General features: G+C 37.4%; 1 protein-coding gene across 1 annotated transcript in view; it reads right to left on the minus strand.

The window, feature by feature from the left end:
* ppp1r9ala (protein phosphatase 1 regulatory subunit 9A-like A) overlaps nucleotides 1-19,885 on the minus strand; it is a 51,553-nt gene extending 31,668 nt beyond the window's left edge. The window contains exons 1-2 of the mRNA XM_048192790.1: nucleotides 19,748-19,885; nucleotides 17,422-19,304 (exon numbers count right to left, since the gene is read on the minus strand). Coding sequence (XP_048048747.1) covers nucleotides 17,422-19,170 — 1,749 coding nt within the window. The 5' untranslated portion in view covers nucleotides 19,171-19,304; nucleotides 19,748-19,885. The remainder of the gene's footprint in view (nucleotides 1-17,421; nucleotides 19,305-19,747) is intronic.
* Between the last annotated feature and the right edge of the window lie 2,442 nt (nucleotides 19,886-22,327).

Here is a 22,327-nt window from a genome sequence, read left to right on the forward strand (position 1 = left end):
AAGTGACTAAAAAAATATTATTATATTAATATAAGTATTAAATTTATATCGGTGTGTGAATTGAAAAGTGTGTCCCGTAGAAGAAAGCAAGTCATACAGGTTTGAAGCAACATGAGACAATGTTGAGATTCCTGGGTGAAATATGCCTTTAAAATTGACAGCCCAAGTTAAAATGTCTTATCATTTGATATCATCTGCCAAAAGTTGAGTCAAGAAGGAGCTGATATCACTTCCAGCTCATTCATCACACTGTCATGTCAAACACACTGCATTGTGGGATACAGTGCTCCACACAGCGTGTTCTGGTTGTATACTGCATATTTGGCCAATATTGCAGATCATCTGAGAACGTAATGCATACTAAATACTTGCATTACTTAGTATAAATACAGCTAAAATAGTAGTAGAGCACTATTTTAAACATAGCCCTTGATTAGAATAAGTGAACATATTTTAGAAATACTCAAAGTATTTCAGAGAGAGACACACATTCACATTCCTCAGGTGAAGGCTGATGTGTGTCACAGAAACATGAGTATTCCCGTGTTTACACCACACCCCTGTGTTTGTTCAGACTTTTGTGTAGCTTTGAGGAGAGGCTGTTGAACTTCCTGGAGTGAACGGTAAGAGGTGGGGCGCACGGCAGGTGCACTTCATAATCACGTGACACACACACACACACACACACACACACACACACACACACACACACACACACACACACACACTACTGCTGCAACGCCCAACCAGTACACAACAGCACACAAATACACATTCAAACACAGTAAACAGGAAGAACACACCTTGCGTTGCTAAATATAACAACAGACATGTGTGAGGATGAAGGAAATATCCTGAATCGATAAGATAAAGAGAAAGGGACAAATAGAGACGATACTTACTTATGTTCACTTTCATTGGCACCTTAATATTTTGTCATCTTTAGTTACTTTGTTTAATTAACATTACTTCCTTTATTATTGTTTTGTTAAATTTGTTATAAGCACTATTTTACTCCATTATTTATTTTTCAAGGTCACACACACTTACAATTTCCATCTGTAGGACATTAAAATACTTCAAAAAATTCCATAGACTTTATTTAATAGGATTTAAGCCATATCTAGAGACCTGAATTATACCATAGAAATGTAAGGCCTTTTCACAACAAAATGAATAATCAATAATCATAATGGATAATCTCACATTTTCTTCAAAACTATATTATCACCTATTTTTATTTTTGACAGTTATTGCCATGTTATTTTACTCATGGTCCGGATCATATTAAGTTTTTTGAGTCACGGATCTGATCATTTTTCGGATAAGCAAGAAAAAAAATGGGGGGGGGGGGGGGCAAATGTAACTTTGTCGTCTGTTTATTAAATTAAGCACACTTTATTAGGATTAAACTTCGATACCACAGCAAAAACTACTAGCCTAACTAATAAAGTTCAAACATTATTAAAGGCAAGTGAACAGTCAGTAGAAAAATAAGAACAAATACACTCATTACAAGCATAGATAAATACAATAGAACAAAGTTACAAATAAAGTTAAGCAGGATTCAGGTACAGACATGTAATACTTGGGCCTAAATGTAAAATAACACTATAGTGTTCAGTGTATAAATTAAATATAGATTCATCTTTGTTATAGCTGTGTTTTGTTGTTTGATTAACATTAATGATTTAGTCAGCAGCAGATATTTATAGGCTGCTGTCACTTTAAGAGCCAATGCACAGATCCAATATAATGATACACATTCAATTTCTTTCTCAACCGTTTATGTTTACCTTAAGACATAACCAACTGTGTTTATGAGAATACTTGCAGAGACGGGTATTCTGACATAATTTTGTGTATCCGTTCAAGAGCAAAGAGATTCGAAAGTGGAATCAATTGAGTAATTCGGTGTTCGCGTGCCATCTAAAACGCGCCTTGTTCTCTTTTGCCTCTTCTTGCGCTGGAATGGTTTAAAATCATTTGAATGTGTAAATTGGCAAGACAACACCACGTGCAAATGATAAACTTCAACTCTATAATGGTTAAACATTGCAACTATGACCCGTTTAACCACTAGTAAATATAGCTCAATTTGCACTATTGCTACTTTGTATTTTTTTTCTCTTTATTTTTGCCATGACAAAGAATTCTAGTTTAGAAAATTAAACAGCGAGGGAATCAAGGACAGAAAGGTTCAGAGATTAAACTCACATTTGAGCTGCCGATGTGATTTCAACTGTTTCACACACACAACATCAAAAATAACCCTGTCTTTCAGAGAGAACATGAGATGGACAGGCAGACAACTGTTACTGTCCAAATACACTAATCTCGCCACTTTTAAAAATACGCACCACCCACAAATGTTTAAACTATCATCACATATGGAAAGCGCAATACTATTTGTGGTGTGATTTGAGATGCCAGCAGCTGAGTTACACCCAGAGTACATACTCCAAACACACAGTCTAAGACTCAGTAAAGCCAAGCGCTAACCGTGTCATTACCGCAGTGAGGTTTCATCACCTTCCAACTAACTATGTGTGTCTGCTCTTTACTATGATCTGATCACAAGTGGTCAGCAGAGATAGATGGCTGTTGACACCTGCTAGTAACATGCATCACACTTGTGAAGGGATTTCCAGGGAAAGATGTCTGTCAGTGTGGCACTGCCTCTTGATAAAGCACCAAAAAGTGGTTACATTGTTGCTTCAGATATATTCAAACATATGCAATGCTCATCGTTTTTATTAAAGTGACCATGAAAACAAAATTGACTATTCTTATTTAAGGATTATTGCAGGATTTATTACAAATTATTTATCAGTTCACTTTTTTTTTTTAAATTCGTGTGCCCACATAATCTTTAATCAAAATATCTTCCCCTCCCTCTTGCAGCGACATCTCTTCTCTTCTTTGATGATGAGGGGGGCGGGGCAACCTGTCACTCACATGAGATCCACCAATAGCAAACCACAACATCCAACCATCCAATCAATACACCATGGACAAAATCAAGCCCCGCCCTACATTTGTTCTTGATTCAAGAAGCCATTACGTTCTGATATACGTCACAATATGGTATAAAAGACTATCGCAACTTTCGTTTCATGCCGACTTTAAAGCTTTACTGATACTAAAGTAAGTTTGATGAAGTCTTGTTAATATCTGGGTAGGGCTGGGCAATATATCGCCTGCGATTGTCACACGCATTTCGTCAGTAAAGCCGGTTCCCTGATTACCACTAAATCGGCATCACCTGCTTTCAAATGGAGCGGCATTTAATAGACAGAACCGTAGTTCACTGATAAGCTACGCAATATCACGTTCATTATCGAAGGCGATTCATCTGTGATATGAATGCGATATTGCGTAGCTTGTCAGTGATCTACGGTTCTGTCTATTAAATGCCGCTCCATTTGAAAGCAGGTGATGCCGATTTCACGGTAATCAGGGAACCGGCTTTACTGACGAAATGCGCGTGACAATCGCATGCGATATATTGCCCAGCCCTATATCTGGGCTGTTTTTTGTTGTTGTAAATAGTCAGACAGTTATTTTAAAGTCACATGTACTGTTTAAAGTGCTGGTTTTAGTACAGTGGATGATTGACAGATGAGTAAGGCAGTCTTTGACTGTTGTCCAGGAAGCATTAAGATGCATTTACACTACAAATACAATGTGTTCACATACATTTGACTACTTTTAAATGTGGTTCAAGTGAGCAGACACTCAAACTCTTTGGACTCCTTCTATATCTATACCTATGACATTACATACCACAGTACATGGTGAAATTGATTCAAAACTACTGAAAAAATAGACAGGATATTTGATTAAAATCAGACTGGAGGAGCTTGCGATTTTCAGAACACATTTGGCATTATATATACACACTACCAGTCAAAGTTTTTAAACAGTAAGATTTTTTTTTGTTTCTTCTGCTCACCAAGGCTTAATTTATTTGATCCAAAATACAGCAAAAACAGTAATAGTGTGAAATATTTTTTACAATTTAAAATAGCTGTTTTCTATTTGAATATGCTGTAAATGTAATTTATTCCTGTGATCAAAGCTGAATTTTCAGCATCATTACTCCAGTCTTCAGTGTCACTCTGTCATCCTTCAGAAATCATTCTAATAAGCCGATTCGCTGCTCAAGAACCATTTGTTATTGTTATCAATGTTGAAAACAGTTGTGTAAAATTATTTTTCAGGATAATTTGATGAATAGAAAGTTCAAAAGAACAGCATTTATCTGAAATATAAAGCTTTTGCAACATTATAAATGTCTATACTGTCACTTTTGATTGATTTAATGCATCCTTGCTGAATAAAAGTATTAATTTAATTCCTTAAAAATAAATAAAAAAATAAAAACTCTTATTGACCTCAAACTTGAATAATAGTGATAATGTTACAAAAGCTTTCTAATTCAGATAAATGCTGTTCTTTTATACTTTCTATTCATCAAAGAAGAGCTGATGCTGCAATGAATATTATGAGAAAATTAAAGTTTGTTTTGACCTTGAATGCATGTTAACCTGTTGCAGGAGACTGCAAAATAAAATGATGAACATTTAAAATAGCGTAATAGGGCACTTTAAGGTCTATAGTAAATGTAGGTTTAACTTACAAGAATATGAAATTTATATTATGTTCCAATTAAAAACAATGAAATGTATATAAAAATAAATTATTAAAAAAAAATTATTTTGGCTTGCCGTATTTTTTGCTTGTCTCTTTTTAGTAAGCTGTGATGATCATTTTCTTTGGTTGTGCAGCATTCATTCCCATCACACATATTCCCCCCCCAGTTTCAGGTTCTAGATGAAGCCTTCCATGACAAACCGGTAGACCACATTAAAATAATGGATATAAATACACAGTTAATCTTTAGTAATTCCTGGGATAAATCACTTAATCCTATCAGTTCTTTGTATATATTTGCTAGAGGCATAACAAGTTTAACAGCGTTAGCAACAGTAACTAAGGGAGCAGGACTAGCGGAGAGGCAAATCCCACACAACAGATAAACAGATTTTAAAAATATTACCGTCAACATTTAGAAACAAAGCTCTTCCTAATGAATGATAGTGTTAACTACCTTTGAGTTTACTTACTGAATAGCCTATCACAACAGAAGTATTTACATACAGAAATCTTAAAGGTGCAGTAGCAAAAACAGCAGCAATTAACAGTAAATTACAACTGTTGTTGCGGAAGCCTTGACTAACACTGCAAGTTGATTTTGTTTAATGTGTCCCTTTACAGATCACAATGACTTCAGGAGCTACAGACACATCTGACAGAAGACAGGGGGATCAAGGGAGTTATTCTACTCTGTCTACAGTCTACTGAACAAAGAGTCTCTCTTTCTCACACCGTCTCTCTTCCTCTACAGGACAGTCTCAGGTTACTGCGAGACCCGGTTCAGACCTGCCTCCTCCCCTCTGGAACACGGGACTTCCTTGGCTGAGGCTGGATTGAAACAAAACTCAAGTTGCCAGACTGTTGCCAGTGCACCCGGACTCCTGGAAACTGTATGAAGCCAATCAGACTGGACCCTGTGCTTGTCAGAGGACTTTTTCATGCAATATGCATCAGACTGTTCGTAAACAGTATGAGGCTGCCAATGTGTCCCAACCATATGTGACAATAATTTGAGCTCTCTCTCTTCTATATTAATGAGTTCTGTCCCAACCAGCTGCTACTGTGACAACAGTTTTGTCGCTTCTGAAGCAATGTGCCTCCAGGAAAACGTCATTGGTGCAAAATCTTGTATATTAAATGGAAAATGTGTTCTGACTGGCTGAGATTGTAGGGCCCTATGAAATGTTTTATTTTTTTCCCAAATTCTCTCTTCAGTTTTAATTTTTCGGAATCCGTGTTTTCATTTTTCTGGATTCCATTTTAATCGTTTAGTTTTAGTAATCAAAAAGCATATCTAATTAATTGAAATCATGAAACTTTTTACTTTAAAATTTACTTTAAAAAAAATCATTTTTAGGACCCTATGAATGAGTTCTATTTTTTTTTTTTAATTTCTGTTTTATTTTTCCCAAATTCTGTGTTTTGCATTTTAATTTTAGTGGATTCTGATTTTTTTTTTTTCCTGGATTTATGATGTACTACAAATTTATTATCAAAAATTGTGGCATAAAACAATAATTTAAAGTGTTAGTTCACCCAAAAATGAAAATTCTGTCATTAATTACTCATCCTCATGTCGTTCCCGTAAGACCTTCGTTCATCTTCAGAACACAAATTAAGATGTTTTTGATGAAATCTGATGGCTCCGTGAGGCCTGCATTGACATTGATAGTTAACACATTCAATGCCCAGAAAGATACTAAAGACGTATTTAAAACAGTTCATGTGACTACAGTGGTTCAACCTTAATGTTATAAAGCGACGAGAATAATTTTTGTGCGCAAAAAAATAAAATAGCGACTTTATTCAACAATATCTAGTGATGGGCGATTTCAAAACACTGCTTCATGAAGCTTCGAAGCTTTACAAATCTTTTGTTTCGAATCAGTGCTTCGGAGCGTGTATCCAACTGCCAAAGTCACGCCCCTTAGTGGTGAACCATTGAAATTTCGAAACACTTATGACGTAACGAAGCCTAATTTACTGAAATCATGTGACTTTGGCAGTTTGATACACGCTTCGATCCACTGATTCGAAACAAAAGATTCATAAAGCTTCGAAGCATTTTAAAAATCGCCCATCACTAGACATTGTTGAATAAAGTCGCTATTTTGTTTTTTTGGTGCACAAAAAGTATTCTCTTCACTTCATAATATTAATATTGAACCACTGTAGTCACATGAACTGTTTTAAATATGTTTTTAGTAGATTTCTGGGCACTGAAAGTGTTAATTATCAATGTCAATGCAAGCCTAACGGAGCCATCAGATTTCATCAAAAACATCTTAATTTGTGTTCTGAAGATGAACGAAGGTCTTACGGGACATGAGGGTGAATAATTAAATGACAGAATTTTCTTTTTTGGGTGAACTAACCCTTTAATTAACCTTTTAAAATGTAATCAAATAAAAATGTAACAATTCTTTTTATTTTTTGGCAACAAAGAGCTGCACAACAGAGGTTTAAGAAAAAATTGATATTCCTTACAAAATAAAGTTAATAATTGTATTATTATTTCTTTGAAAAGTACATTCTACTGTACATTAGTAATGTCACAATTTCATCAAGTTAAACCAAACTTTTATTTTGATATGTTGTGGTGAAGACATTTGAGTTTCTGTGTGTATATAATAAAACAATAGTTTTATCAAATGAAATGTTGAAATGCTTGTGAAGTGGCAATCAGAGCAGATGAAGTTCACGTGGATTGTCCTCATATCCAAATTTCGTGACATTCCATGTTATTTTCCATGTTTATGACTGGATTATGCTATTCCGTATCGCAGCAATCATAGGGTTGTGTCTCGCTGTATGATATTTTCACAACAGTGTTTACAGGAAAGTTACTTCTGGTTAGGACACACTGTGAGGCCAACAGGACCCATTTTAATTAATATACCACAAAAAAAGTCCACACTGCAGCGCTGTTAAAAAGTGAACTTATCAAATGTTAGAAGAATAAATTACCCAATTTTCCTATGTTTTCACTCCAGATTATAAACTTTATTATAAGCGGATAAATCACAGTGGTGTGAAACTCCAAAAATACCTTCCTGAATCTGACACACAACAGACTTCTGATGTAATTTGTATATTTTTAAATGAAGTCATAAATGATCCATCCCAGCTGAGAACACATTTAATGACAGTGCGGGGGCTGTAAAAGATCATCCCCAAAAAATAACGGTCCACACCACAGACCATTGACCAGACCGTCTGCAGTGTGTGTGGATGTTGGCTAGAGAGGTTCACAGGACCGTGTGAACTGCCACAGTAATGTCTGATTGCTCAGTGTTTGTCTGTTAAAGGGTTAGTTCACCCAAAAATGAACATTCTGTCATCATTTACTCGCCCTCACGACATTCCAAAGCCAGAAGACTAGTAGTTCATCTTTGGAACAGAAATTAAGAGATTTTTAATGAAATCTGAGCTTTAAATGATGAACACATTTAATTTAGGCTTTTATACAATATGTATAGAGTAAATCAAATACATTAAACAGAAGCTCAACCGTACTTGCTCGCCTGACACAAAAAGAAAAAACTCACACACTTCAGAAGATCAAATATGTTTGTACAACATGCAAGAAGCTATGAGGATTGTTCCTGTGTGTTCTACAATATCTAAAAGGATATCTTTAATAGTTCTACAGTTACCGGCATGTAAACTTTGGAAAAAGAATATTTATGGTATTCAGACAGGAAGGTTCTAGCAAATTGTTTTGATAAAGGGAAACAAGATACATTTCCAGTTTCAACATAATTTGTTCTTCAGATATTCCTCTTTAAAAGAAAAAAAAAAAAAAAATCAGGTGAATGCAAAGTGACCCACGTTTGATTTTTGACAGCTGAAAATGTGTACAATTTAACAATTTACTCATGGAGCCACACTGAAATATCTCTGGAAACAATGGAAACCATACAGGGCCTTAAAATGAAGACCGAAAGAAAGGTTTAAGAACCTAAATCTGAAAGCATATTACGATATCTTTAATTCCTCTTGAGTTACAAGAATGCAAATTTCATAGTGGTGGTGGCCTCTCCAAATCTCACAACAAAACAAAAAAAAGTTGAAAATTGTAATTTGCATCGCCCCGTCCTCTACAAAATAGTGGATTACTCAGTAAATATTCATCCGTGACATTTAATATTTTGGCTTTCTTCTTCATTTATGTATATCTGTCACCAGAAAAGAAACGTTCAAAATTTTTAGCCAGGGATCTCTGTTTGAGTTGACACAGAATGACCCAGTAAAAGCATACAAATGTGTTAAAAGGGGATGATTTTTCATTTTGCTTTATACAACTTTTCTTAATACGTATTATTTAAATAAATAAATAAAAAAAGTCTCCAATATTGATAACGGATTTGAAAATTTGTGCATATTGATAATGGATTTGAAAAAATGTGCATATCCAGTATGCATTTTTCCAAGTTTAATCATGCATATGATTTATTCATTGCATATTGAAAGCTGAAAGCCATCAGACTACACTGAAGAAAACTTCACAAACATACTGCGGAGCAGTTTTAGCAACGATATCATGATGTGCGCATCCGTGATAGTCACATAGCAGGATGTGTGATGTCCAGTATAGTTGATCTATACGGGACAGGGACCAGAATTTGAAAAGCATGTGATTCTCAGAATAATTGCAAAATTTAACCATCATAGAGTGAAAGTTAATTTTTCGAAGTGTTTTAGGTCCAGTCAGTTTAAACATTCAAGTGATTTTAAAGCATTTGAGCGCAAAAAGACACAAAAGACAAGTCTGTTTTCTGTGCACACATAGCACGCGAACCCCGAATTCAGTTCTCTTTCTCATCTTTTTGCAAATGAACAGACACATAAATGCAAAATTATGTCAAAATGCCCATCTCTGTGAGTATCATCATCACTTATGTCTTAAGTGAACGTAAACATTTAAAAAAGAAAATGCATGTGTATCATTATAATGGATGCATTAGCTCTTAAAGTGACAGAGGCCTAATAAACTTTCTGCTGTCTGAGTCATTAATATTAATTAAAGGTGCCCTAGAATTAAAATTTGAATTTATATTGGCATAATTAAATAACAAGAGTTCAGTACATGGAAATGACATACAGTGAGTTTCAAACTCCATTGTTTCCTCCTTCTTATATAAATCTCATTTGTTTAAAAGACCTCCGAAGAACAGGCGAATCTCAACATAATACCGACTGTTAAGTAACAGTCGGGGTGTACGCCCCCAATATTTGCATATGCCAGCCCATGTTCCCAACATTTTGAAAGGCATTAGACAAGGGCAGCCATGAACGTCTGGATCTGTGCACAGCAGAATCATCAGACTAGGTAAGCAAGCAATAACAACAGCGAAAAATGGTAGATGGAGCAATAATAACTGACATGATCCATGATATCATGATATTTTTAGTGATATTTGTGAATTGTCTTTCTAAATGTTTTGTTAGCATGTTGCTAATGTAGGCTACTGTTGGTTAAAGTTACCATCGTTTCTTACTGTATTCACGGAGACAAGAGCCGTCGCTATTTTCATTTTTAAACACTTGCAGTCTGTATAATTCATAAACACAACTTCATTCTTTATAAATCTCTCCAACAGTGTGTAATGTTAGCTTTAGCCACGGAGCACCATCAAACTCATTCAGAATCAAATGTAAACATCAAAATAAACACTATACTCACATAATCCGAAGCATGCATGCAGTATGCATGACGAACATCTTGTAAAGATCTATTTGAGGGTTATATTAGCTGTGTGAACTTTGTAAATCCACTGTATTATAGAGTCACGAGCTTGATGGGCAGGGAGCGAGAGATTTAAAGGGCCAGCAGCCCTGAATCGGTGCATAGTTAATGATGCCCCAAAATAGGCAGTTAAAAAAATTAATTTAAAAAAAATCTATGGGGTATTTTGAGCTGAAACTTCACAGACACATTCAGGGGACACCTTAGACTTATATTACATCTTGTGAAAAAATGTTCGATGGCACCTTTAAACAACAAAAGACAGAGAAAATCACTTTTGTAGCTTTAAAAAAGATTAATTAGAGTTGATTTATACAGTGAAGACTATGCAGTGTACTTGAATTCTTTTATACCTGAAAAACACTTCATTTCATGTGTATATTTTTTCTATTGTATTTATCAATGCTTGTTATTTGTTTATTATATTCTATGCAGATTCACTCGCCTACAAAATCACCCCAATCATTCTAGAATGATTAATTAATCTGTTTTGATATATCGCAGACAAACAAAATGTCACAATGTTAGTTTTTTTTCAATATCGTGCAGCCCTAATATTGCGACAGACCTGACATTTTTTGGTGGATTTCTTATGTGCCAGTGGACACATAAGTGGTCCATAGCTATAGGACTCCCAAAACAAATCTATAAATCATTTACCTTTGATTTCTTTTCTGTTTAAAAGCAATCATTACACTAAACTACACATGCCAGTTGCAACAGCAATGTAAACAACAGCCAGAGGATAAAATCGTTCACTCCAATGTAGGAACGAAGCAGAGCTCCTGTTTCCTGCCTCAAATATACCAGAGATGCAGACTGCCAGGTCTTTATAATGTTTCATTCACAACATCACCAAACCTGTTCATAAAAAGACTTAAAGGAGTCTGACCAGTCATGTCGGAAACGTTTGAATCCCTAGTTATGAACCCACATCGACAGCAACAATGCAAACACTCTGTAGCTCAACATGTTAAGACCAATATGAAACACAATGGTGGAAAAATGCCTCCCTCAAGCCAGGACAAGACCTGTTTACACAGTTACACACCTTCATTTCACAATCACAGAGAAAGAGATGAAACAGAGAGCAAAAGAGAGTCAGTGTGAGGTGGGTCCTAGAAAGGTTTAGACAAAAGTTTCATCCATCACATGAGATTTGAACAAACCCCTTACTCATAGTAATAATCTAGCACCAGAATGTTATACATACATATAGACCTTAGCCAAGGTAGATGCCATACTGAATTGTACACAGATGAAGAGAGGATATGAAGGATAGACTTAAGGTCTTTACAATGCCATGCACTGTGTAAAGGTCCTGTAAATTTCACAACATTTGGGCCAGAAGGGCCCCACCAAGAAACCACCCAAAAAACATGCAAAGATGCTCTGAGAGGTTTTAGCATGTCGCTGTGCAGTTACAAGTGACTTTATGCCAATAAACTGAAGCCCGTTCTATGACACATCCTTTGATATTAATCATAACTCAGATACATAACATCGACGTAACATTACAACTTAAATAAAAGGATGCAAATGCCAGTGAACTTTAAGTTACACGCTATAGTGAAAGTAAGAAAGAGCTCCCGCCGTGATGCGCTTTCATGACAGCGTGCTGAAACACGGGCAAGGACAGAATTTACTATAGATTTCTATAAAGTTCCCATTATAATGCTATGTTTATGGCAGATTTGTGCTTTATTTTCATCTACATTATTATTATTATTACAACTTTCATCTGCAAAAAGTTTGCGAATGCAAACATGAGCTTGACCGAAAGTTTAATTCCTAATTTAAAGGATATTTTCAGCACAAGATAAAGCTTGGTGCTGCACAGCTTGCATTGAACTGTATTTTCATCTATCTTGTCAAAGTGAAGCCAGACATTCTCTTTCACGTCTTTTGACGCATGCTGTGGCAAGCTAAACAATCAGAGCTCTGGGCGCCGCCCAAAGTGCTGCTATAACCAATCAGGAGAAGAAAAAAAACACATTTAGATCATCGTTTACATGATCGATCGTCGCTGTCACGGTCGAGTACTCGAGTACTCGTTCGCTGTTGCACATCCCTACTGTACACAACAGCTTATTTTTTATCAGTTCTTTTGTCTTTGGGTCATTATATTTCCCACAGATTTCTACTTGTCCTAAATCAGATACAGATAAAGTTAGGGTTGTTCCGATTCCGATACTAGTATCGGAAATACCACCGTTACCACAAAAATTTCTGGCATCGGTATCGGCGAGTATTTAAACTCACGTACCGATCCGATACCATTTTCTTAAACAATACCTAGTTGTTCCCGCTATCTTTGCTTAACGCAGCAAATCGGAAATCAATTCTTCTTCGTGGCTCAGAATGCAAACACAGGAAGTTGTGCTGTGTTGCCACAAGCAACCACTGTTTAGAGCAGCGGAGAAGTGAAAACGCGCTAGCAGTATGTCTGCTGTTTGGCAGTATTTCAGACCAGTAAAACGGCGACATGTCTCATATGCAATGCTGCAATTTCGAGTGGCACAAGTATTGGCAACTTTAACACAAATAACTTAATAAAGCATTTGAAGACGCGTCACCCCGCGCAACACGATGGTTACATAAAGGCTAATGCTGCGTTCACACCAGACGCGAATGAAGCGATAAGCGCGAGTGATTTATGTTAAGTCAATGCAAAGACGCGAATTGACTCCCTGCGGCGCGATTCGCGTGAATGACGCGGGGCGAATTGAGCGATTCGGGCGTTTGACGCGCTTAAGATGGAGAAGGATGAGGCGTGCCAGCTTCATTCAAACAAAGAGAAAAGTTTTCAAAAGACAAATAAAGATAACCGACAAAATTGTCGGGTTTATTGTTCTGGATGACCAGCTGCTGTCAGTCGTCGAAAACGTGAGATTTTTATTTAACAAAATTGTTCTCTGGACTTCAAGTTTTAAAGAGATTATTTTCTTATATAGCCTAATTATATTCCTAGATTTATTTGTTGCACTGTTTTTATAGTTATATTGTAAAACTAATATACCTTTTTCAGTTTACAGTGTTAGATTTGTGGCTGCATTTAAAGTTCTTTTTCACTTAAAATAAATAAATAATATAACTGACAAATGTATGTCAGATAATAAAAATACTCTAGTTCACTGTATGTTTTTCTTCTTGTTTTATTAAGGGATAAGTCTGAAGCACACCATAAATAATTCTATCAAATCATACAGGGCTAGTAGTATATATATATATATATATATATATATATATATATATATATATATATATATATATATATATATACACACACCCAGGTATCGGATCGGTACTCGGTATCGGCCGATACCCTGAGCTCAGGTATCGGAATCGGTATCGGGAATGGAAAAGGGGTATCAGAACATCTCTAGATAAAGTAGCACACTAAGATTACATTTCCTAATTGTTTATCTATACTCACATGATCTGATCCATGCATGCAGCATGCATGATGAACATCTTATAAAGATCCATTTGAGGGTTATATTAGCTGTGTGAACTTTGTTTATGCACTGTATAACTGCACTTATAGTCGAGAGCTCGGGAGGGCAGGGAGCGCGTGATTTAAAGGGGCCGCAGCCTGAATCGGCACATAGTTAATGATGCCCCAAAATAGGCAGTTAAAAAAAATTAATAATAAAAAAAAAAAAAAAAAATCAATGGGGTATTTTGAGCTGAAACTTCAGAGACACATTCAGGGGTCACCTTAGACTTATATTACATCTTTTGAAAAGACGTTCTACGGCACCTTTAAAGCGTCATGGCAGAGCATTAAAGTCGACTAGTCTGTGCAACCTCTAGTGGGTTTACCTTTACGACATGGAAAAAAACACAGAAACAGGAACGTTGAATTCAGGGCAGGATCAAAAAAACTTGGACAAAATAAATCAAGATCTGTGGTTTGGGAATATTTTGAATACAGGAGAGATGATGTATCAGAGCCAGGTTATTTGCAAGACCTGTCAAACTACCACTGGGGGAAAACAGTAGTGGCCATTCACACAGAACACATTTTTGCTAAAAACATGAGACACAAGTCTAGAGAAGCATTTTTAACTACAGTTTAACGCCATGTCATGAGCAAGATTCTGCAAAAGACACAAGTGCAAAGGTTAAATATGTCCGTCTAGCATGTTTAGCATGTTGCGAACCAGGTAAACAAAAAAACAATAATACAGGCATTTGTGAACTGTACAACATACAAAAAGAGTTCAGAAAGACAAAGAAATAACCGACAACATCACATATAATTAATTTATTTAAAAGATTTTCTCCATTTCTATCACCAATGGAGTTTGGGTTTCAAGCCACTGTCACCTTTGGCTTGCTTAGTTGGGGACACTTAATTATATTTAAACAGTGCGAACTATGCAGTGTTATTTTACATTTGATTATTCAATTTCTGGACCCGAGTAGACTTTTAGACTTACCTGAAAAACAAAGCAATGTTTATTTCCTTTGTTTATTGTATTTATCTATGCTTATAATTTCTTTTTTATGCAGATTCACTCCCCTATAAAATCACCCTATTCATTCTAGAATGATTGATTCTTTCATCATATTGCAATAGATATTGTAGAAAAACAAAATATGTCAGTTTTTCCAATATCATCCAATATCAATAATCCCTACTAAAAACCACTCAGAACACTTTTGCAACCATGTATCAATGCCCTGGCAACCATCCAGAAAACCCATAACGATATGCATAACGATATGTTGAAACCCACTCAGGACACATTAACAACTACATAGCAAAGCTCTTGCAATCACCCAGTAGCAACTGCATAGCGACATGCCAAAAGTCATTCATAAAACTTTTCGTAACTATGTAGCAATGCCCTGGCAACCACTAACAACACCCTAGCATTGTGGAGGTGAATTTAGCGACACCAGCTTTTGTTTTCAATGTAAAGTTCTGATTACATCTTTCCCCACCAAACACAGAATATTCCGTTATTTGCAAGAAAACGCTTCCCCGCCAAACAAGGAATTTTCCGGGTTTCCACATTTTCACTGTTATACACTAGGGGGTGCTATGACACATCTTCTGAAAGTGTACTGAACCTCCTGATCAAAACACATGCAAAGAAGATGCAGAAACAAGTGATATCATATGCAATGATATGCATATATAAAATAATGCGATCACCAACATTATACAGCATATAAATCAAAATGGCCTAATGTCACTGAATGAAATGTTAACCCAGGAAGAGCTATGGGACAGTGCAAGCATTAGGGGTGTTGATGAACTTGATTTACTCTGTTTTGATCATCGCTCTGAATCCGATCCAGATGTAGACTGACAAAAAATGTGATTTTCTCAGCTTTTTGCTCAAAATGTTTTTAATGTAACTTTCCCATATTTAAGTGTTTATAAAAGAAGAATGCATGAAGCTAGAATAAAATAGTTTTTTTTTTTTGTTGTTTAAAAGCAGTGGGTCTGTTCTTTTGATATATTGCATGTTCAGATATTCGTACAACAACAAACAATTCTCTGGTCCATGAAATTTTTATGAAAATGATCAAAAACACTGGCGGTGGCTGGCAACTTTAAAAAAAAAAAAAACACTGGCAGGGAAAGAGTTAATGTTTCACTGAACATGTGAAATACATCAGTTAAAGATCTCCAAACAGATCATAAACAGAAAGCGAGAGAGAGATGAATGACACTCATCTATAGCACACCTGTTTTGAGCGCAGAAGTTTACAGTAGCTTACAGAGGATAGAGGCAGAACATCCCAGGTGCTGGAACGCCCCGGGAACAGGCGACTGCTGCTGTTTTGTCAACTTGCTGACACCATGGCAGAGCTCGGTTTATTTTTTATTTCTAACAGCCCAATGGAAATGGAAAAAACTGTGTTGTTGATCATTACCAGCGAAGGTGTGAAAGACATTCCAGAGCTCAGGAATGCATTGTATGGAAATTATTAACTTCAAATAGATTAATAAACATTAAGCATCTGAAGGCCTGATCAGACAAAAGAGCAGCGTGGCAAAGTAGATCAGGACCATATGCCCGTGGAACACTGCCATAGGACGGGTCTGATCATTGGGATTCAGGGACAAAATAAGATCTGAGCAGTGCTAGAGCATGCAGTAATATGGGAAATCTCACAAAATACGTCCAGGTTATAATATTATGTTGCATGAAGATAATGAAGCCATTCATGTAACATCAAAATTACGTTTTTTTTTTTTTGTTTGTTTTTTTTTCACTTAACGGGACAGATATTTTGAAGATGACCTTGATGAAGATGATCTTGGTAACCAAAAAGTTTTGGTTACTATTGACTTCCATTGTATGGACAAAACACATTACACATTTTTCAAAATATCTTGATATTCTGCAGCAAAAACAACTTGAGGGTGAGTAAATGATGACAGAATTTTCATTTTTGGGTTAATTATCCCTTTAACAGGAGATTCACTCATTGAGGCCCTTTTCAAAGGAAGGCTGTTCTAACGAGCTTTGCTCATAAAACGTGGATCTATGCCAACATACTTTTCTGTTCTATTTACCATCTGCATTTCAGGTCAGCCCTCTGTCCCTCATTGGACCACAATGTCAACAATCTCTCTAAAAATATTCCCCCTTTTCAACCCCCAAACAAATGTTCTGCAACGAGCCCTTCTGTTGCCCAACTGTTGTCAGAACTTTGACCTCACAGAGAGCAGCTTTCCTGCACAGAGAGCTTGAAACATCCCCAAAACTTCTCCTTTCCAAAGCCACAATGATGTATGACTGCTCATAAAACATAAATTGAGTTTTTCGAGTAATCAAGTTTAAAACAAAAGCAGCTTTCAAACCAAAGTCATGTGAAATAAGACACTAGATAGATAGATAGATAGATAGATAGATAGACAGATAGACAGATAGATAGATAGATAGATAGATAGATAGATAGATAGATAGATAGATAGATAGATAGATAGATAGATAGATAGATAGATAGATAGATATTCACTGTTCTGTCACAAAGATATTGCTTACCCGTATCGGCTCGGTGGAGAATCTGATTTTCCGTCTTGGAGAGCGTTCCTCATCCTCTGACAAACCAGGAGCTTCATCATACTCCTCATAGACCTCATCTTCATCCTCATCCTCCTCATCCTGCTGGTCCAGAATCGCTTCCTTATCATCCACAAATGCAGCATTCTCAAAACTATAAAACACTGGAGAAGTTTTCCCACATTCATCTGTATCTTCCTGCTCACTCTCCTCATCATCTTCATGACAGTTACTCCTCTTTATGCTCTCCTCCTCCTCCTCCTCCTCCTCCTCATCCTCATCCTCATCTTGATATGATAAACACACAACCTTCTTCAGCTGTTCGTCCTCTGTATGGTTTTGAGGTGATGACACCTTCAGAGGGTTCAGATCTTCTTTTGGTGACTCAGATTTAAGTTCCCTTTGCAGCTTCACCTCTGACATAACATCCTCCAAAAACTCTTCGTCATTCTCCTCGCTTTCTGAAGACTCGTTCTGGACCACGACCAGCTCAGCCCGCACCACTCCCGCACCAGCAGGGTCTAGACTCTGTGTGGCCTGCTCACGAGAGATGTCCTGAGACGGACTGTGAATTACGTGGTTCTCACTTTTTGGTTCCTCAGGACTCAAAGGCCGTTTATAGAGACTGCTAGAAGATTTGAGATCATTCGCAGGAGGACTACTAAGTTGGGTTGGTTTATTTGTCGAGGAATCTTTCACCAAGTCAGAGCCGCCTGAAGACGGAGAACGTTTAAATGGGCTATGAGCAGAGGGCGAAAGAGGCTCGCCGGTGCTCCTGCTGGTCGGGGAGGTTGGTTTGTATGAAACCGGGCTGATGGACTTGAACGGAGGGCTGCCAGGTTCTGTTTTAGGTGAGAATGATTTGGGTGATGCGTCAGAGTTTGGAGATGTGGGTTTGTGTGCTTGATCAGTACCTGGGGAGGTGGGTTTCTGGGAACGCCCTCGTGGAGATGAGTGCTCAGTGGGGCTTTTAGCAGAAACTTGTACTGACTCTTCATTGTCACCATCCACAATGAAGTTCTCCAACCGCTTGGAAATAGGCCCCGCATTCAGTGACAGCCTATTGACCTGTTTTGAGTCCTCAGCGTCCCTCCTTTCCTCTGGGGCACTCCTCACAGGTGACGTCGGGCTTTTGCTGACACTACTGCTGTTGCTATTTTCAGAAGATCCGAAGGACCTCCGGGCCCCGCGCCCCTCCTCAGGCACCTTCCCCTGAGACAGCCGAGTAGAGACTCTGCCGGGTACCGGCCTCTCTGCGACGGGCCCTCTTTCAAAGAGCTTTCTGGTCACTGAAAATTTCTCCGCCAGGGCAACTTTATCTATCTCGACTTCCTCTCCCTTTGGAGTTCTGTCCGTGTTTTGCGGATCTTGGTTGCTGGCACTACTGAGGGAGGTTTTGTTGGTGCTGACTGGGAACTTGGACACTGGGGACACAGGAGATGATGATGATACATCCGCTTTGTGAGCAGGTTTAATCTCCGGACTCTCCTGTGATTGCTGGCCATCCATTTGCAAGAAAATGTTCTTGATTTTGTTTATCCGGTTGCCAAACGGCCTCCCTCGGGTGTCCTCTCGGGGGTCGCTGGCTCCATTAGCATAAGATTTGGCCTCGCTGTCGGATTTGGTCCCATCAAAAGAGCACTTAATGGCGTGGAAGTCCGACTTGTATGCATTTCTATGCGGGGACGCGCTGCGCAGGGTGCGTTCACCCTTGCTCTCAGCTTTGATCATTTTCAATGACTTTCAAAACTCTTTCCTACTTGAAAACTGTATTTTTTTAGGTCCGTGGTTCTGTATCCTCAATTGGACAATGGCATGAGCCCTTCAGAGTCACTCTGATACATGGTATCAAATCCCGCGCTCATCTGAAAAGAAAAGAAACAATCAACTGAAACGAGCGTTTACATTTTTAACGCGAGCACGAGCGCGTTAACCGTTTGTTATTTCGCCGCTCTTTTGTTAGCAGATAAAATCATCCGCCTGATCAAAGAAACTTCTTCAACTCGGATCAAAACTTTCCAACAGTGATTTTCAGGCAGATCCACTGGACTCCATTGATCCAGTGCTAAAATATCTGACAGTGCCACAGAATTGAAGATATTATTCAAAGAGTTGAAGTTAGATTAAATAATGTTCTTCAAATTATGAATGTAACCTCACCACCAAACCCACTAAAGCTGCTCCACTGGGACTCGCCGTGGAACAATAGCTCAGCATTAGTTTCCACAAATGATCAAAATAAAGTTTCGGAAATCGAGTTACAAACAATTACAGTTTCTGAAACAATCAAGTCATCTACTTCTCTTACCTCCACGGATATCTCGGTGTCTACGGGCGCCGGTTCTTCTGCTGTGTGTAATTTAGATCCCCAACCATGTCATTTGTTTCACCGCCATGGTTCTCCAACGTAGTGCTATCCGATTCCCGAACGAATCGTTCATGTGAGTCAGTTCGTTGTAATGATTCGGTCTAGAAAGAGTTCGTTAATCAGTCAGTGAGGGAGAAGCTTTGTTTGGGACTTGGGAGGAAAGCTTTAGTGACATCGTAAACAAGCGACATTTCGAGAAATTAGGACAATATCTATCTGGACAGTTAAATATAAGAAACAGGGTGTCGAACAGAATGACACAAACAAATTAAAACAGACAAATAAACAATACCCTTTTTCATAGTATCGTAATGTTCCTACAGTGTGTTTTTTTTATGGATTTTAGATTTAACAAAATTATTATTAAACAACTAGACAAGTTTATGGTCAGCGCGGTATGACTGGTGAATTGTTTTATTAGAACCGGCTCGCTGAAGTGAACAGACCGAACGAATCGATTCGCCAAATGAATCGAACTCCCTACGCAACTCCAGTGTCTCTCTTCCCTATTGAACTACATACTTCACAGACCTGTCGCACCGCTGCGCGTTCCCGACGCTACACGAGCACATTCCAGGGCTGCTAATAATCCCAACCCCCTTCCCGACTGCTAATTCTACTATGGCGAGGGTTTGGCTAATGTATATTAATTAGCTCACGGTGACGTGACCTAGAAACCTGTGTGGAGCGTCCAGTCACGAATTCTAATTAATATTCATTAGCCAAACCTTCGCTGTAGTGTGATTTATTTCGTTTCCTGATCACAAGATTGATTCAGCCCAGGTTAGGTCGAGAATGGCGTGTGAAAGAACCGATTCAGCAGTTCGTTGATGAGTAAGGATAAGTGGATAACCAACGAATAAAAATATGTACATTCATTTTTATCAGTTATATATTATTAATAATAATACAATAATATTGTATTTTATTCATTTTAATTTTTCAATTTAATTCAATTTATTACCCATTTAATAATTTTAATTATGTATTGTGCATTATTCATAATTGTTTTGTTGAAAATGTGTGCTACAGCATGCTCAACATTGGAGGAAACCAGAAGTTTCAGAATCTGTCATTGAAAACTCATTGAAAAGTCATACTGATTGATTGACTGCTGATCTGAATATATATTGATTATGGCCTTGAATATTACACAAGTTCAAAGGTCGGACTTCAAATCACAGTGTGAATTCTTGCTGCTGTCAGAATGATCCAATTATCTCAATTGTGCTGCTGAAATAAACATTTATCAAACTGAAAGAAACATTTGGTCAGTTCAGTCTTTGAATACAAAGCATGTGAGTTTCGGTGTCGGGTGATGTGGCAGTTGGAAACCCCTGTCTCATGTCCCAGCCCTCTTTCCCAGCTCTATTCACAGATGTCCGTCTGATATTTCCTCCAGTTCTCTTGTCTGACAGTGTGTGTGTCACTGATGTGCCTGATTCAGTCAGATCTGCATACATTACAGGGGGCAACAAGATTGAGATTATGTTCCAGTATGAGAAGCATATACTTTATTTCTGTTAGGGAACTAAAATTAGGGAAAAGATTTTAAGGGCAAATCTTTATTTTGTGTTATTACAGATGCTTTGTTGTCTTTCGTATGTCTTTATGAGACTGGAGTCAGTTCCCTGGTGACCAAACAGCTTAAATTTCAGAAAGTGTTAATAAAAAACACAGGGAATAAATAATGAAGGAAAAAGGGGAAGAAAACTGAGAGTTGCATAGCATACGATGAAAAATACTAGGTTAAAGGGTTAGTTCAACTAAAAATGAAAATTCTGTCATTTATTACTCACCCTCATGCTGTTCCACACCCGTGAGACCTTCGTTCATCTTCAGAACACAAATTAAGATATTTTTGTTGAAATCCGATGGCTCCGTGAGGCCTCCATAGGGAGCAATGACATTTCCTCTCTCAAGATCCATTAATGTACTAAAAACATATTTAAATCAGTTCATGTGAGTACAGTGGTTCAATATTAATATTATAAAGCGACAAGAATATTTTTGGTGCGACAAAATAACGACTTATTTAGTGATGGCCAATTTCAAAACACTGCTTCAAGAAGCTTCAGAGCGTTATGAATCTTTTGTGTCAAATCATGATTCGGATCCCGTGTCAATCCGCCAAACTGCTGAAATCACGTGACTTTGGCGCACCGAACTGCTGATTCGACACGCTGATTCATTTGTGCTCCGAAGCTTCCTGAAGCAGTGTTTTGAAATCGGCCATCACTAAATAAGTCGTTATTTTGTTTTTTTGGTGCACCAAAAATATTCTCATCGCTTTATAATATTAATATTGAACCACTGTACTCATATGAACTGATTTAAATATGTTTTTAGTGCATTAATGGATCTTGAGAGAGGAAATGTCATTGCTCCCTATGCAGACCTCACTGAGCCATCAGATTTCAACTAAAATATCTTAATTTGTGTTCCGAAGATTAACAAAGGTCTTACGGGTGTGGAACGACATGAGGGTGAGTAATAAATGACAGAATTTTCATCTTTGGG

Source organism: Megalobrama amblycephala, linkage group LG6 (genome assembly GCF_018812025.1).
Source record: "Megalobrama amblycephala isolate DHTTF-2021 linkage group LG6, ASM1881202v1, whole genome shotgun sequence".
NCBI classification, from domain to species: domain Eukaryota; kingdom Metazoa; phylum Chordata; class Actinopteri; order Cypriniformes; family Xenocyprididae; genus Megalobrama; species Megalobrama amblycephala.